At 35.5% G+C, this 17717-nt stretch overlaps 1 protein-coding gene across 9 annotated transcripts in view; it reads left to right on the top strand.

Annotated features, from left to right (window-relative positions):
• The window catches only part of LOC129246023 (uncharacterized), a 122885-nt gene that overhangs the window by 36400 nt on the left and 68768 nt on the right, over positions 1-17717 (top strand). For 5 of the 9 annotated variants that reach the window (XM_054884520.1, XM_054884521.1, XM_054884519.1 and 2 more), the window contains 2 exons: positions 16581-16763; positions 16838-16981. The exons of the other annotated variants lie outside the window; for them this stretch is intronic. In XM_054884520.1, the coding sequence (XP_054740495.1) occupies positions 16581-16763; positions 16838-16981 (327 nt within the window). The remainder of the gene's footprint in view (positions 1-16580; positions 16764-16837; positions 16982-17717) is intronic. 9 annotated transcript variants of the gene reach the window in all.

The following is a 17717-nucleotide window of genomic DNA, read 5'->3' as shown; positions in this document are numbered from 1 at the left end:
GTTACCTGCATACCCAAGATATTTGAACTCCTCCTTACAGGAGTTTACTAATTTCGTTCTGCACCATGGTGTCGTCAGAGTCTTAATCGCGGCTTGACTATCGGAGAAAATGTTAATATCTCCCTCGCTCCCTCGTTCCCTAAGCATTTTGCATGTCTGCAAGATCGCAAAGACTTCTGCTTGAAAAACACTAGCAGTGTTTGGCAGTTTAAAGGAGATAGATAAATTGGCTGATTTACAGAAAACCACGCTCCGACTCCCGATTCCATCTCTCAACCGTCAGTGAAGACAGAGCTGCAAGCTTCGGTGCAGGTTTTCCCCTCGATCCAATCCTGCCTATTTGGCAAAAATGCCCTGACACGACCCTCAAACTCTAGTTTGCGGATAGAGAGATCTGTTCGAGATCTGATGATTGGGTTATGGCACATGATCTTAGTCCAATTTTTTATAAGGATTTCAAATCTGTAACTAAAATTTCAGTATCAGCACATGAAACTGAAAAAAACTTTCTTTTGCTTGAATTTCTTTCTGAAGCTGAAGGTAGAGAGCTGTTGTGAATGCTCCAACAATAGTCAGCCATCAAGTGTGCGTTCCAGGAGCCTTGATAGCGTTCCTTCATCGTACGAAGGTCCTAGTGGAACCACTCTCTTTGTTCTTCACTTAGGTCGCCAAGGTTATGAAGAATGTGTTCAAGGTGGTTATGAAAAAAGTGTAACTTGATGCTCATTCAATACATCCAATACCATGAAAGTGACTCAATAGTTTTTCGACATGTTGGGAATAATCAGAACTTTTTTTATTCCCCAAAAAATGTTGTACAAGCCAAACAAACTCATTCAATGCGTTTTTCTCGATCAGTGTCATAATTTCCGCAAAATTTTAGTCTTTTTTTAAAGATCTTATCTGTGTACCATCAAAAATTCCCACTTTTATCTTTTCTGCACTTAGTTTTGGAAACTGTTTTGATAGAAAATGAAAAAAAAGATTTCCGTTTTTGTCAAGACTTTAGATTTCTGTGTAAGGGGGTTAAAATTATATGATCCCTTGATACTAGAGGTGGGTTTATCACGTTCTGTTGACCGGGAACTAGCGCCTCCCGAGTATGCCAATCTTTTTTAATCCAATGCTGTGTTTTAGCTCTACTGTACCACAAACAAAGAAAACAGGGAGACTTTGTGTAACCACTTTGTTGTCGTAGAAGGAAGTTTGTGTTCCACATATTTAATTTTATCTAAAACCAGGGCAACAGTTGTATATTCTTCTTTATTTTTTTAGTAGAATGTGCAATAGGCCACGACACAAATTTATTCCAACAGTGCAAGAGAACGCATTTTAGACTCCATTTAATGTGTCTATGAATAAACGCCACTCATTAGAAACGTAATTTTGTAATCTCGTTGTAGCCATTAAACCGGGTATATCTCTGCAAAATACAAAGTCATCTTCTTCAGCAAAATATTTCAGAAGATTTTATCCTCTTATGCGGTAAAAACAAAATTTAGTTTCCTTTGTTAATACATTTCTTTCTTTTAGCCTAGAAGCCAAAAGTTCAGCAGCAGACTTTGATAGACCCAAATCTCTGATAAGCTCATTTAAATCATCGTAGTTGAATGGCTTTAACGTTTCCAGGTCACATTCAAAGTCACTATCCCTACAGTCAGTATTCGCCTCTAAATGCATAGGCTTCTCCTGTGATGGATCAGTTTGAGGTTCAGATGATATCTTAGGGCTTAAAACACGTCCACATGCCGAACGTATGCAAGGATATTTCCATTTTGCTCGATTTTTCCGGTTAATGCCAGTTATGTTAACCAAACAAAAATAACAGTCGTCGTGATGGTTCACGGGTTCCTTCCAGACCATAGCAGTTTCGTACCTAAATTTATTTATTTTTTTTCTTCTTTGCCCACAAACGTAGGCACTCAAGGTATCTTTTGCATGCCTTTTGAGGAATGCAAGGTTTATTTTTCATTGCCATCGGGTGACCAAAGTAATTTTTGTAAGCCTCAATTACGAGTGGCGTCACTTTTAATCGGCATTCTTTAAACATATACTCCCCGCAAATGAGACAAAATTGATTTAGATCATTTACACAAACTGGTCTTGACGATGCCATATCGAATTATAGTAAAAAACATTGCAGTCAATGCGCTGGATCGTTTAAAACTTTCGTTTCTAAAACTTCATTGATGGTCAGAATCGTCAGATAAAAAACGATTTTAATATATGTCTTTCATAAGTCGAAGCGCCTCGCTAGAGTGATATATTTCAGTTTGGAGGTTCCAACTAGAGCTTCAAGTATGAAAAATGGATTTTGAAACATTTTTGGTAAAACAAAATTTTTTGGTAACTTGTGAAAATTATCCCCTTTTATAATTATATATTTTTTTCATTATAATAGATTAGACGCTGCTCAGTAATCCCTGTAAATTTCATAATGAGCATCCTTTGACTTTTCGTCGTTGTACATATGTGGGGCCTACAGTTGTTTTTTATGCTGTCTCCCAACAGCAAATGATTTTTTATGAGCAGCTTTTTCCTGACAGAAATAAACTCAGAAGTTTGCCATTGCCTGCCCCAGGGCGACCGTTATTAGAAACTACTTTTTCTATCATTCGTTCAATAGCCTCGATGAATACCCACAATTTCTCTGCGGGTCTGTAAGAAATGGCTGACTTGGTATGTCGTAACAAATCGTATGGGCTCATTTTTGAACGTCGTCTGGTAGTCCACATAGCCTCAAACAGAGATGGTTATCTGATTGCTTAGCACTGGCTTTTAATAGACTTTCACGGAGACTCTGGAAGTTTTATTAAGCTCTTTCTTTTTGTTAGGACAGACTAGCAAGTACTGCACTCAGACACTATTAAGTCCATCGTACTACACTTGGGACTTAATAGTGTTTGGGAATTTTCTTGAAATCTACTTGACCTCCGAAGAAATCTGAATAGATCTTGTGGTGCCAAGGAGCCAAGGTGGTCGGTTCTTAACACATCAGTGAAAGTGGTGCGCCATCTCATCGCGCCTCTTCTCTCCACATGCTGGACAGAGTGCACCATCTGTGATATGCCCGACTTTTCCATGTTCTTCGCTCGCCCCTAGAAAGTGGCCGTCATCAGTCCAACCAGCTGACTACAGTACCCTCTGCTTAGTGACAGGAGGAACTGCGACAGTCGATCGGACATGACAGGTAACCCCAGTTTTGTCCATCTGCAGCCTGTCACAGCCTGCCAAACTCCCTTGTGGGTTAGAGTAACCCGTTTATTAACCGTGGCTTTGATTGTTGTAGAAGGGAGAGGCAGAACGGGCTCCGGGCCAAGTAAATTGGCCTCATTGATTGGATTTACAGGACTCAACTACCCTTGAAGTGGTTGGGGGGCTGTCTAAAGCCATGAGCACAGCTTTGCTGTCGCTGCAGATACATACAGATCTGCCTCACCACCTGTTTTCCACAACAAAGTTCATTGCTTCTTGAATTAAGCTCAGGTAAATATTTTTTCGATACCAGACTCTCAATATAACCACTAAAAGGATAGTAACTCTGTAGCCATCTCATATTAACTGGTCATTCTTCCAACTGCCGCTAAAAGCGATTTCAACTCCGCCTAGCAAACGTTTGTAAGTGACAAATAAAAGCTACTTTAAATGCATTTTTGCCACTCTTAAAAGCAAAATTCGAAATGAAATTTATTTCCTAAAAATCTTTTTTTTTTGCTAAGCATTTTTGACGAGCCAATATTGCTGATTTTCGAGGAAGTTTCAAATCTAATACTACACTAAAAGATCGGCCCCCTTTAATTTACTTATTCATAGGCACATTTTTCCCTACCCACTGCGGGCGTAGCTGTATTTGAGAAATATTTTCTGTAACACAACAAAGGATTTAAATTTAAAAATTTAATAAACACTCGCATTTGTAGCATAAATAAATGTGGCGCGTATCTGTATCTAAATATCCGTATCAATTGTACCAACAATCCGCATGAGCTGTGTGCACGAACAAAGGCAGCACACGCATTCGTGCGACAGATACAATCGAAAGATGAACAACAAAGGAAGCCCACACGATTTTATGAACCAACTTTTTGTGAATGTATTTGTTTGTAACGTCTGGTGTTTATATTCTGGTGTGATTATAAAATTTGTATTTCGGGGCTTCGAGCGCAGAAAAAAAAGTTGTACAATAAACTGAAAACCCAAGAACATGCCATAGCCACGCTGATGTCCACCTACAATCGTTGTTAAAAATAGCATTCAAGCGATTTCGCGCCAACGGCAAGGCAACAGCAGCAGCGATGACAAATACAGGCAAACGTAAAGACTTTCCGATTTTTGGTTTCTTCTTTTTGTCAATACAACTGAATGATTCAAATATAAATGTAGAATACCACCATAGGTGTGCAGCATGTATAGGTATGTGTTAGTGCATGCTTACAAGCGCGCACACACACACATGCGTACTCACATGTATACCCTACAGAAGTATAATTAGATTTTAAATTTACAAGCAATGAACTCGCAATGAAAAATATTTTCATGGTCAAGTTTTATGGATTTTTTGAGTTTTTTTTCTTCTTTTTCTTTTAAATTTATTTTTAATTGCAAATCATTTTTAAATATGTTTTTTTAATTTGAAATTCTTAATTTATGTATTTACACCAAAAATTTCCAACTTTAATTTTGAAAGCAATTAATGCCTTTTTTTAGTTTTTATAGTGATTTTAATAGTGAAGACAGCAACCGCAGTAGCCGAATGTGTGGGTGCGTGACTACCATTCGTTGGTGCTCAGGTTCGAAACGTCGAACATGAAACGCCAATTGATAGGAAGTAGATTGAAAAATCTTTTTTTATAGCGGTCGCATCTCGGCAGACAACGACAAACCTCCAGGTGTATTTGTGCTCTGAAAAAGCGGCTCATAAAAGTCCATCTGCCGTTCGGAAGCGGCTTAAAATGATGGAAAATATTAAGGCGTGCGCCACTAATCGGAGGAGAAACCCGCCCAATAAAGCCAATAAAGGGTGTAAGCGCCAATTATATACAGGGTGACCCGTAATTAATCATTTATTAATTTTTTTACTGAATAAAAAAATGGTTTGAATTAAGATAAAAATGCAGTCTACAAGTTGCAAAGTTAATCATTAAATTTTATTTTTGTTTAACTTTTCTACGAAATAAAAAAACTTAGGAAGAAATAAAGGAGAACTTTTCTCTCAATTTTGGTTCTGATAGACTTTTTTACTAAATAAATAAAAAAATAATTTTTAGTAATGGAAGTCTTTATTTTTTTTTTAATAAGAATAAAAGTGCATAAATTTTGGTTTTGATTAGTTTTTTACAAAACAGAAAACAAAAAATTACTTTAAGTGATGAAAGTCTTTATTTTTCTTAAATAAAAATAAAAATGCAGTCCAAAAGTCGTAAAATTAATTTTTGTATTCTGGTTTTAATTAACTTTTTCACTAAAAAAAAAAGGTGTATCATTTTTAGTGAATAAAAAAGTTTTTTGGAAAAAACAAAAAAAAAATTTTTTAAATAATTTTTTTAAATAAAATGTTTTTTTGTTTTCTCTAAAAATTTTTTAATTCACCCAAAATCCTACATTTTTGCCATACAAATATTTCTTTTTTAAATTTTTAGAAATTTTTTGTTTTTGATTAAATTTTTTTTTAAATCTAAATTTTTTTTTAAATTTAAATTAAAATATTTTTAAATTTTTAGAAAAACAAATTTTTTTAATACATAAATCATAGAATACACATTTTTTTTCTAAATTTTTTTTTTAAATGTGAATTAAATTTTAGAAAAAACTAAATTTTTTTTAATTAAAAAATCATTTAAGAAGAAATTAAGAAAGAAAATTTTGTCCCAGATTAACTTTTTTACAAAAAAGAAAAACTTTTTTTGAGTGAAGGAAAAATTTATTACGAACTTTGCGAGCTCCATTGCTTGCCAGTCCTACTGCAGCTGTAAAAATTATAAATTTTCGATAAAGTGAATTAAAATTAAATTACACAAATTACAAATTTTTAGAACAAACAAAAATATTAAATTTTTTTTTGAATTTTTAGAAAATTTTTTTTTTTAATTAAAATTTTTTTGAAAATTAAAATTAAAAAGTTTTTTTTAAAGTCTTTTAAGTTTTTGAAAAAAAAATGTTGTTATGTTTTTGTTTTTTCTAATTTTTTTTCTTCACTCAAAATCATACAATGAAAATTTTTTTTTTCTAAATTTTTTTTTTTTAATTTAAATTAGGTTTTAGAAAAAAAAAATTTTTTTTTAATTAAAAAAACATTTAAGAAGACATTTAGAAAGAAAATTATTTTTAAATTTTGTTTTTGATTAACTTTTTTAAAACGAAAAACGGTGTAGAGTAGCCACAATTGATCGAGTCCAAAGATCAGCCTGCCTCCTGATAACAGGATGCTTAAGTAGAACACCTACTAAGGCTCTAAATACGTTGCTTCACTTGTTCCCTATCGATCTGACTGGCAAAGCGATTGCAGCGAAAGCAGCGACACGCATGAATGCTATATCGAAATGGAATAAGTATCTTAGCCATTCGGCCATACTGAACAGGAACACTGTTATCTCTTCCGACATAGACTATCATGTAAGTCTTCCATCACCACCCTTGCTATTCTCCTGTTCACTCCCAACTAGGGAAGAATGGAAGACAAATCTTACCGAAATCGATGGCCCTCTGATTATATATACAGATGGTTCAAAACAAGACGGTAAAGTGGGATTTGGAATCTTTTCCAATTCCCCTCACATCAATCTATCATTTAGATTACCCGACTACTGTAGCGTATTCCAAACGGAAGTATGCGCTATCTGGTATGCTGCGAAAACTCTCTTAGAAAATAGAATATCACTAGAGGATATCTGCTTTTTCACCGACAGTCAAGCGGCCGTTCGAGCACTCAGCTCCTCTTATACCCACTCAGATGTGGTTCGATCCTGTCTCTTATCTCTTAACGAGATAAGTGTTCAGAATTCTGTCCAAGTTATCTGGATACCGGGTCACAGTGGATTCGAAGGTAACTGCAAAACTGATGAGCTCGCAAGAGCTGGAGCTGCGCAATCAAATGTTAGTAACTTACCCACAGTCCACATTCCGCTCTCAACATGTAAAATGCTCATCGATCGAGAATTTCACAGCATTGCTGATCGGAGGTGGCGAGTGGAAACTACTTGCGTTACGACCAGACAAATCTGGCCATCCTACAATCTGAAACAGACAAAAACCCTTATAAGTCTTTCGAAACACGAACTAAGGCATATAATATCTCTTATCACCGGCCACTGCCTTTTGGGCACTCACGCACGTCGGCTCGGGGTTCCTCAAAACGACCTGTGCAGATACTGCGAGGACGAAGATGAGGAAGTATCGAGCAGGCATTTGCTGTGCAGTTGTCCAGGCCTAGCCAGAAGTCGACTCGCTCTTCTAGGCTCTTCAACAATTGACAATCTTTCAGTACTCTCGGACCTGAAAATCGAATCTCTCATTAAATTCTCGAAACGAATTAATATCTTTGACCAAAATCAACAATAAAAATCTCGGTTAGGTGGGGAAATCATATAACATAATGAGCTCTAGGGCAACACAACGGACCCAACTTGCGGTCTATGTGGCACTCCGATGCGGGGTCACCCTTAAACCAACCAACCAACCAACTTTTTTAATAAATAAAAAAAATCCTTTTGGGTGATGGTAATATTTATTTCCACCTCTGCGCGCTCCCTTGCTTTGCCTGTCTTATTGCAGGTGCCTGGCTCACAAGTGCCAAATATGATTTCAAAAAATTAAAAATTTTTCGATAAAGTGATTTAAAATTAAATTAAAAATTTTTAGAAAAATCGAATATATTAAAATTTTTTTTTTAACTTTTAGAAAAAAATGTTTTTTTAATTAAAAATTTTTTACAAATTAAAATAATTTTTTTTTTAAAGTGTTTTAAGTTTTTGGAAAAAAAAATTTTTTGTTTTTTCTAAATCTTTTTTTATTCACTGAAAATCATACAATACAAATTTACAACTAAATTTTTTTTTATTTAAAATTAATATAATTGTAGAAAAAAAAATTTTTTTAATTAAACACACATTTGTGAAAAAATTTAGGAAGAAAATTATTTTTAAATTTTGTTTTTGATTAACTTTTTTACTAAATAAAAAACATCTATTGAGTGATGGAAGTATTTATTTCGACCTTTGCGCGCTCCATTGCTTGCCTGTTTTACTGCAGCTGCCTAGTTCACAAGTGCCAAATACGATTGAGGTACGACGCCATTTGCAAAAATTATAAATTTTTCGATATGGTGAGGGTATAAGTAAAATAATAAATTAATTTCAATTTTTTATTGCTAAGCCACATTTTAGTAATGGGGGTGGGTTGATCGCTTTTCTTCTCTATTCACTCATCGGCTGTATGCCAATGAAACTGGACGCAATTATATGATTTCGATCGCTGCTTAAAATATTCAGCTCAGCATCTTTCAACAGTCGCGAAATTGCTCCTCGATAAGAAGAATTTGCATCCCGCCATTTAAATTATAATTAAAAAAAACAAGAACCTTCAAGTTTCTCAAAACATTGCATTTTTTTCCCCTGCTAATTGCGAATTCATACCGAACTTTGTGCCTCTTCACTACCAGCAGCGTTCAGTATCTGCTTTTGTATTTTGGTAGTTGTGAGCCTAATTTCAGAAGCTATTACTTCAGGTTGTAACAGTCGGTCACCTAATTTTGACAGTGCTAAGGCAGTCAACTAATTTCACCGTATTTTGTACTAAAAATTATCCGAAAGTGAACGGATGCAACATTTTCTTATTCCTTAAGGGAAATGAAATTTTCTTGAAAGCAACGTGCGACAAAATTCAACTTTTTTTTGTTGTTTAGCAAAAATTTCATTTGCACGTGAAGCCATAAATTTTATCGAGTAATGCTGCATACCTAATTTTTAGTTGTCTGATAACTTAAATCGTTTAAAGCGCTTTAAACTTTCAAAGGAAAAAGTAAATTTTACAGAGGTGTACATGGCGTATACTTTACCTCATAGTAGGAAAGTTCCTTTTTAATTATTAATTATTATATTTTTTTATTTATTATATATATATTTTTTAATTTTTCTGGCCCTTAACCGAAAATAAACCATTTCCTTATTACAGCATCGCGGACACCTTATGTTTTTTGTCAAATTTTCTACTCTTAAATTGCATTTGGAAAACGGCGGATTGCCACTGCCTGCGCTCCCCCCGCTATGTATACACAGTTTGACAATTGCAAAGTAGATAACAATTTTGAGTAGAATGTCGTTGAAGCGCCCACCCAATAGTTTACAGAAATTGGGTGAAAATCGTGTTGGGTAGGTAACGGCACATGTCTCTATTGTTTAAACTGACTCGCTTGTTCTCGTTGCTATTGTTGTTTCTGCTGTTTGCTGGCGATTTTTTGGCGATATTCGCGGTGGCCTACAAGTGTCTCGTATGGGTGAAGGTGAACATCGGCAGCGCGTGTGTGGCCGTTAAACGCTCCTCAAACGATAATACTGTTGGTGTTGTTGTTGTTGTTGTGGGCAATATTGCATACCTGCATACACATGAAGAATATCGTTTGGCTAGTGTCACTCGTTCGTCGTTTGTAGCCGTTTTGTGAAAATGGCTTACGAATTGACAGTCGAACATTAATTTTTGCGCTTGGACGGGCTAACAGAATTTTTAATTGCATTTGCAGTAAAACACATAATTTAGTTTTGCAGCAATTCGGCGGCTATGTGCATAAGTGCATACACACATACACATGCATACCTACACACATACGTACATACCAGGTTGGTATACACACATTTTTTTAGTGCTGAGTGAAATTTAAATGTAAAAACATTTCATTTTGAAGGAAATGCAAATGGCCTGAATGGCTGTCAGTTGCTAAAATGCATTTTTAAATTGAAATACCTGAATTTGTTTTATATTTTCTAACATTTCCTCTTAACATTCGTTTTGTTCAATAAAATAGGGGGCGTATACGTGACCACTCAGTTAGTTAACGTAACCATGCGTAGCCATGTGTGTGTGTGCGCTCATTGTGGCATATTTTGTAGGCAAATAATTTTGGCATGGCAAATCTATTTGAATAAATAGCAAACGATTTAATGTCAATCAATTCACAGATCAAATTTGATCAGTTCTACGCAGCCTGACAAACGAAATTTATGTTTTTGTTAACCAAATAAGAAAAAGGGCAAAATTACCGAAAATAAATGCAATAAAAAAACTAAGAAAATCCTTCGTTGATCAATAACATATTTTATTACGAATATAACAGGCCTTTTTTCCATAAAGAAACCACGTTTGGTTTTTTTTGTTCAAAATTAGTTTTATTCATCAACGTAATTTCCATCAAGAACAAGGCCAGCTCTAACATTCCAGCGCCGCTCTAACATTTCAAAACCACTTTTGTAGAACGATTTATTTTTTGCCTCTAGGTAGGCCTCGGTTTCAGCGATAACCTCTTCATTCGAGCAAATTTTCTTACCGGAGAGCATTTTTTTGCGAGATCTGCGAACAGCCATGAATCGCTGAGAGCCAAATCTAGCGAATACAGTGGATATGGGAGCAATTCGAAATTCAATTCATGCTCAGAATCATCGGCACGTTGTTGTTTTCGATCAACAATGAGCAAACGCAGCACTCATTTTGAACAGAGCTTTTTCATAGTCAAGTGCTCACGCAATAGCAAGCCAACGAGTTCTTTTGATATCTTTACGATGTCAGCTAACTCACGCAACTTCACTTTTTGATCTTTGAAAACGATTTTTTGGATATCTTTAATGTTTTCTGGTGTTACTGCCTCATTTGGATGTTTAATCAGCGTCTCTACGACCACGTTTGAAGTCGGCAAACCATCGTTTTATTGTGGTTTCTGATGGAGCGAAGTTGCCATAACACTTTTGAAGTCATTGCTTCACTTGAGCGGTATCTTTCCCATCAAAAAGTAGCATAAAATTAAAACACGAAATTCTTCTTGATCCAGGGTTTTGAAAAAAAAGGGCGTTACCTTTTTTTAGCACAATAACTTACGAACTAATAAACAGAATATCATGAGATTTTAGCAGCTGTCATTTTGAGGTCGGTGACTATACAAATCTCACAGGGCAGTTGCTACAGAAAGTGCTCAATGTTAGCTTCTCAATAACTGAGTACAAAAAGTTTTTCTTGTGAACTATAGGAAGTAACCCTGGCTTCAAAAAGAGATCTTGACATGGCAAAATCGAAATCTAGTTTTCTGTAGATTTCATGAATTTCATCAACTTCTTTAGTAAGGGGAGCGCAATAAAAATAACTGGGTTTAACTGCTACAACTGCTTGGTACATTGAAAGGTATCTCCTCAAGTGGTCCATCATTACTGCTCAAGTAGTCCATCTTTACTTGAGCAGATACGTCAATTAAGGCATCCCTTAGCAACGAAAATAATCATTAATCATGCTTCGTCTATTTGCAAGAGATTTTTAATTTATCAGCAAGCAGCAACCAGTGTAAGATGGATATGGATCATCAAAAAGAAGCGCTTGGTGGGCGAAAAGAGTGTATTTGCTCAATTCTATCAAAGTATGAGGCATAAAGTGGATTACGGATAAAAGAAGTATTTTCCTACTGGGAAGGGACTAGAGAATTAAGGAGCAATTTTCTACTATAAGAACGACCGATAAAATCTCTTGCACGCCATTAAAGAAAAGCTAGATTGGAGTAAGCCTCGAGAATAACAATAACAATTTATATGGTGTCATGATGAGGGATTTTTAGAGGATGAATTTTATTCATTAAGAGAGCACTTAACCGTTCCTTTGCCTACTCAATCCAAAAAAGCACTAATTGACAAGCTTGACTTCTCAGCGTATTTCAAAGTTTACCTTATTCGCGCTGCCTCGTTCACCCTCATTGACCTCCATAAACATTTGCTTCGTTTCTTTCGAAACTTATTTTCAATTCAGAAGTCGCGCGCAGTTTTTGTTGCTATTGATATCAGTAAAGAGAGTTCACAATTGTTAGTGTTCAACTAGGAGCTACTCTTTTAAGTTGACCAGTCAATTTCTCTAGTCTCCCGCCTGCGGTTGCAACACAACCACACATACTAGAGCAAATGCCTAGCAGATTTGGTTGTGTAAAAGAACAGTGACGGGTGGAATATTCAAATACATAGTCTTCCAGTCGCGTACACTTACACACATACATATATTTGTATGTGTTTATCTATTCGGAGAGTAGAAATAGTTTATTACTAAATACACTTCATAGTTACAATTGCAACAAGTTGACCTCTCTCGCTCAACTGAGCGTGGGTCATAATGTTTTTGCTATTGTTCAAGTGTTGGTTTTATCGTAGGAATCTGTTGTTGTCAAGAGCTTTGCATGAATTATTGTAGTTTTTACAGTGGAAAAGAGAAAAAAAAATTAAATTTATTTTATTACTTAAAATCGTCGCCATCTAAATTCAAATAAATTACATACACACAACAATGCTTAGCATATACCTATACACGCACACACAAAACACACATATAAATATGTGTTGTAATGAGTAATTTCATGAAATTTATGCGTTAAAAACATTTTAATAAAATATACAATAAAATTTGAAATTGGCAACGGTCCAATTGAATTTCACTTAAGACTTAGTAAGAAAGATGATAGCGATAGGCACAAATAAATACAAACAATAGGCACAAAAGCGCACACACATGCATACATACATGCATACATACATACATACATACATACGTACATACATATGTAGGTACTCGGTTAACTTGAGTGCAAATATTGACGAAATCTAGCGAATGCATCGAAGTTTGTGACTAGGAAAAAAAAAATGCAATAAAATAAATCAGAAAATCCTATACAATTGCAATTAAATTCAACAATAGCAAACACAAACATCAAAAGCATTTAATGCATTTGACATGAAACTCACCACACCTTGCATTCGCTGTGAGTGCATAATGCATGCTCACAATTTGTATGAGCAAGCGCATTAGAAGGAATACGAAATAGAGAAGAATCCCAAGAGAAGCCAAAAGCTTTTATTTTGTTCGTGTTTTTTTTTTTTCTTTTGTTGTGAGAGAACTGTGTGACTCTGCCGGCCTAATTTGTTTACATGTTTACCACTCGTAATGAAAAGTTGTACTTGTAAGTAGTGGTGTGATGTGAAGTGACAACAAAATTTATCAAATACTTGATTGATGACTTGTTTTTTCAACTGGAAGTAGATTTTGAAATATTGGCACTATTTTACTGCTAGAAAGTTGGTAGATATCACAATCAATTATTAGTTATATTCTTCTTCTTCTTGATTGGTGCAATAAGCGCTTGCGCGATTTTGATGGAGTTTAACAAAGCGCGCCAGTCATTTCTTTCTCGTGCGCAAATTGGTCACACCACGTGAAGCCAAGTTCTTCTCCAGCTGATCTTTCCAAAGCAGATGAGGACTTCCTTCAAGGCTCTTAATCAAAGGATTACAAAGCTAAGAAGAAAATTTTCAAGCATTGTTTTTTTTTTCAGAGGTATTTGTGTATTTTTTTGGCGTTAAGGATAGTTTTAGTTTATGCTGCCAATATAATAATGGAACATTTTTAACAATAATTTCCTAAATTTTCATAGCAAATTATTGAAAATTAAGCGAGTGAGTGTAAATCTGTGGGAGTGCTTCGAAAAAGGTGTAAAGACCTAAAGCCTAGAGCAACGGAGACTCAAATATCACTCGGATCGATTTGAAATGTTAACACAATATTTTTGAAATATTATCAATTTATTTAAAGAAAATAACTTAAAAAAAACTATTTTACTTAGTGGCAGACCACTTTCAAAATTATGTACACATATGTCATAAAGCTGCCGCCGTAGCCATTCAGTAATCTCTGCCATGAAAATGATAGAAAAGGGTCACTTCTCGACACGCAATGGCAAACCTTCGGGCGCATTTCTGTTGTAAAAAAGCTCAGTATAAAAAACCATCTGCCGTTCGGTATAAAAGGCGGCATGGAATTGTAGGCTCCTCCATTTGTGGAACAGCACCAAGACGCAAACCACAAATTGGAGGAAGAGCTCGAACAAACACACAAATTACAATAAAAAAATACACGCTTAAAAAGTTCAAAATTTGAAAAATAATTGGAAAATTAAAAAAAAAACGAAAAAATACAACCCTATAATATATCGCACAAATCATTTTTTAACTTTTATGCGGAATTTAATTGAGAATAATAGTTAAATGGTCAAGACTTTTTTGAGTTATGAATCCGGGCATGATGAAAAATTAAGTCTTCTTCTTCTTACTTCTGGCTTTTAAGTTAAATATTGAGCTGTGGTGTATGAAGAGACGTAGAGTAGAATTTTATAGGAAATATTTTTATGGTACATTTTAACCCGTTATCGCCCTCTGTTATGAGTATTTTTTGGCCTTTCTCACAAAAGAAACAAAAATGACTTAGGAGTTACAGAGTTAAAATATTCTACAAACATTATTTATTTCCACAGAACTGTTGCGCACATCATATATATAAAATATAATTCGAAATTAACAAAAAAAAAAAAAGAACAAAATGTAGAGAGCCGACGCAAAAATTCAAAATAGAAGAATTTAGACACTTTTACGCACCTCAGTCTTTTGATTATGTCATTGTTGAAAAAAATACAAGAAAAATCATTTGTTTGAAATTCAACACAACGTACACTTAATTCGTATTTATCTCAGGAATTGACTGCAACTAATACAAATTGACAACTAGACTTAATTCTCATCATATAAGCGGATTAGGAGAATTTTCGGTGGCAACATTGCCGAATGTAATTGAAAAATAATGAAACTTTTAAAGAGAAGAATAAGAAAGACTTGATGCAATGCTAATTTTCACTAATACGTTCGAAATTACATTTGTTGTTCTGATATTACGGGGCAGTTTGAGAAATAGCAATTTAAGATTTTTTAAAATAAATAATTATTTCTTAATATCAGGGCAGCTAATGCCCGTATTTGTTGCCCGTGGTCCATCTTTTACTAACCAAACTACCAAATTGGCAAATCAGCTGTTCACTAATCCGCATAACACCCGTCTGTCACGGGTAATGAGAATCAACTGAGCCGGTAATCTCGATTAACACCGCCGTCTGTCTTGGCTATAAGCCATTTGTGGAGATTGTTGTTAAGTATTGATTTTTTGTGAATAAGTAAATATTATAAGTCTATTTTTAATTAAATTGAAATTTTAAAAATTGTCTTACTTACGCAAATTGTAATACTTTAACAGAAGTCAGTTGCATAGAGTCACTCAAATTTTACAAAAAACAGGCGTATCTGTAACAAATAAGGTATAAGTGACTGTATTTGCATAACGCGTTCAATTTAAACGATGCAATTCAAAAACAGTCACTTCAAATATGGTAACTAATAATCAGATGATGTGCCAATTGTATTGCATACCTCAAGGCGCACTGTAAATAACTTCCGAGTTTTGGGGCCAGTTCTTCAGTGAACGTTTAGCGCTGCTTTCCAGCTAAACTAAGTTTAAATGCAGACTTTCGCAGTATTAAGCTTAGTTTGGAAATTCACCACCGCTCAACCGGCACTGAAAAGCCGGACCTTAGTGATGGCGAATTTCAAAGAGTTCTATTGCATTCAAAGCATAGAGTTTATGTTGAAATTAGCGTGTGATTTATTTAAAAGCATATGAGTGTATGAAATACAATTTCAAACCGTTAAACAGTACCTCGCCAGCAATGGTAATCCACAAGAAAATACATCTCAAGCCATTAAAAATGAAAACAGCCCAATAAAACAAATTAGTTTTTATTGCAATACTAGTCCCCCTTATTTAATGTAAAACCAAATATCCAGGTGGATGCACGAGTTTCGCTTGGAGCTACTGTATTTCTATTATATTCGTATACCGTATACATGTAGCGATACTAACTGTAATGAATCAAAGAACCGCTTACGTTAAGAAACAAATTTAGTTTATTTTAATTAATATTGTAATACAAAACTAAGTATCCAATAATTATTACCGCGAACGCGTGTGAGCACTTTAACGTGTCAACTGAGAAGAAAGCTCATACCTTCGCAATAGCATTGCTTGACCTCTCAATAGCTAAATCTCGAGACTCGACTCGATAGCGGTAGATCTAGCGGAAGTTTATTGCATACAAACAATGTAGGTACTGGAAACAGAGAAAGAGAGAGAGAGAGAGGGAGGCTTTGACTCTCTATGTTATAAGCTAGTGGCACGGTTGCCACATACATATGTATATGCACATACATACACACTCGAACGCATGTGTCCTGTAACCGCAAAAGCACACGCACATTTACACATGCACACACCAGCCTGCAGTAATACCATATTGTACTTGTAATTGCACCAGTTCGTACCGCCTACTTGTTATGAAAGCCCTACGCTGCTCCATGCCTGTTTAAAAATGCATCCAATTCCCGATCGAAAGCCACGATCTACCACCTACCAAATATCTTATACGATTTTTTTCATAAATATCTGTTCAACATCCTCCCTATATCCACCCTGAACAGATAAACCGCAATGCCGCAAATGTGCCAAAGCTCTGCAAGAATTGGAAAATATCGACGATGAAGCCGATCAATTGGGCATCGGTTTTGTCAAAATACACGATGAGGAATTGGCTGAGGAATACAATTTGGGCAATCTTCCGGTATTGGTCTACTATCGCCATCAGACGCCGATCATATACGAAGGTAAAAGAACAGTAGCAACTGCCAAAAAACAAAATATGGTTAACCCAAATACTCCTACTCGTTCATCAACCCAGGTGAATTATCACGTGAAGAAGATGTCTTAGAGTGGTTGGTGCAAAATAAATCGACTGGCGATGAGGATGACGTGATAGAGGATGTTACGGCTAAGACACTGTCCACGCTGATCAGCAACATCGATAATCTGGTTGTATTATTCTGTACGTTTAAGTAGAGTAGTTATGAAAGTAGTAATAGTAGATATGGAATTAATATTAACAGGGTGGTGCAAACACAAGTTTCATATTGAATCTTTAGTTTTTTGACTATAAAAAAAGGGACTTTCCTGTTCACTCTTGCTTTTGGCTGGCAATCAATAAAAAATATGCGTACATTTTTTTTTTCAAAGTGAGTGCAGTGTTGAAAGCGAGCTTGGCACCCACTGCCCCTGCAAGTTATGCAATGAGTTCGCGAGAATGGTTTCCTCATGGGTCTGTGGCTGCTATGGCTAAGGCTAAGGGTACGCATTCAGCTCGATTAGTTCGCATTTCCCACAAAATTCTCGAACAACTGAAGGCTCAATTGACTCAGCAATTGAAAACTAAATATCTTCCACTTGCCAATCGGGAACATAGAAGAAATCATAATTTCTATTTACGCTTCTTTTCATATCAGTGATGCCAATTTTGTACGAAAATTGCGAGCTATTTACAGCTCAACTGGCTCAGCAAGACTCTTAGTTAGAGAGATACTTTAGAAGGTCGACCACTTCGACCTCGCGGACTTTTGTGCCCTTTGCTCATCACAATATGACACATTCAGACCCAGTTCCCTTACTAAACTCAGGATAGAGCTGGGTTGGACTGAGCGTAGGTGCCTCTCTTCTGACTGCAGTTGGCCGAGATGTCTCAACCTTCTTTAGCATTCCAGGAGAAGATGCATTGAAGTCTCCTGAGA

The sequence above is a fragment of the Anastrepha obliqua genome, chromosome 4, assembly GCF_027943255.1.
Source record: "Anastrepha obliqua isolate idAnaObli1 chromosome 4, idAnaObli1_1.0, whole genome shotgun sequence".
NCBI lineage: Eukaryota > Metazoa > Arthropoda > Insecta > Diptera > Tephritidae > Anastrepha > Anastrepha obliqua.
Note: the sequence above shows the minus strand (reverse complement) of the source record. Positions and strands in the feature narration are given on the sequence as shown.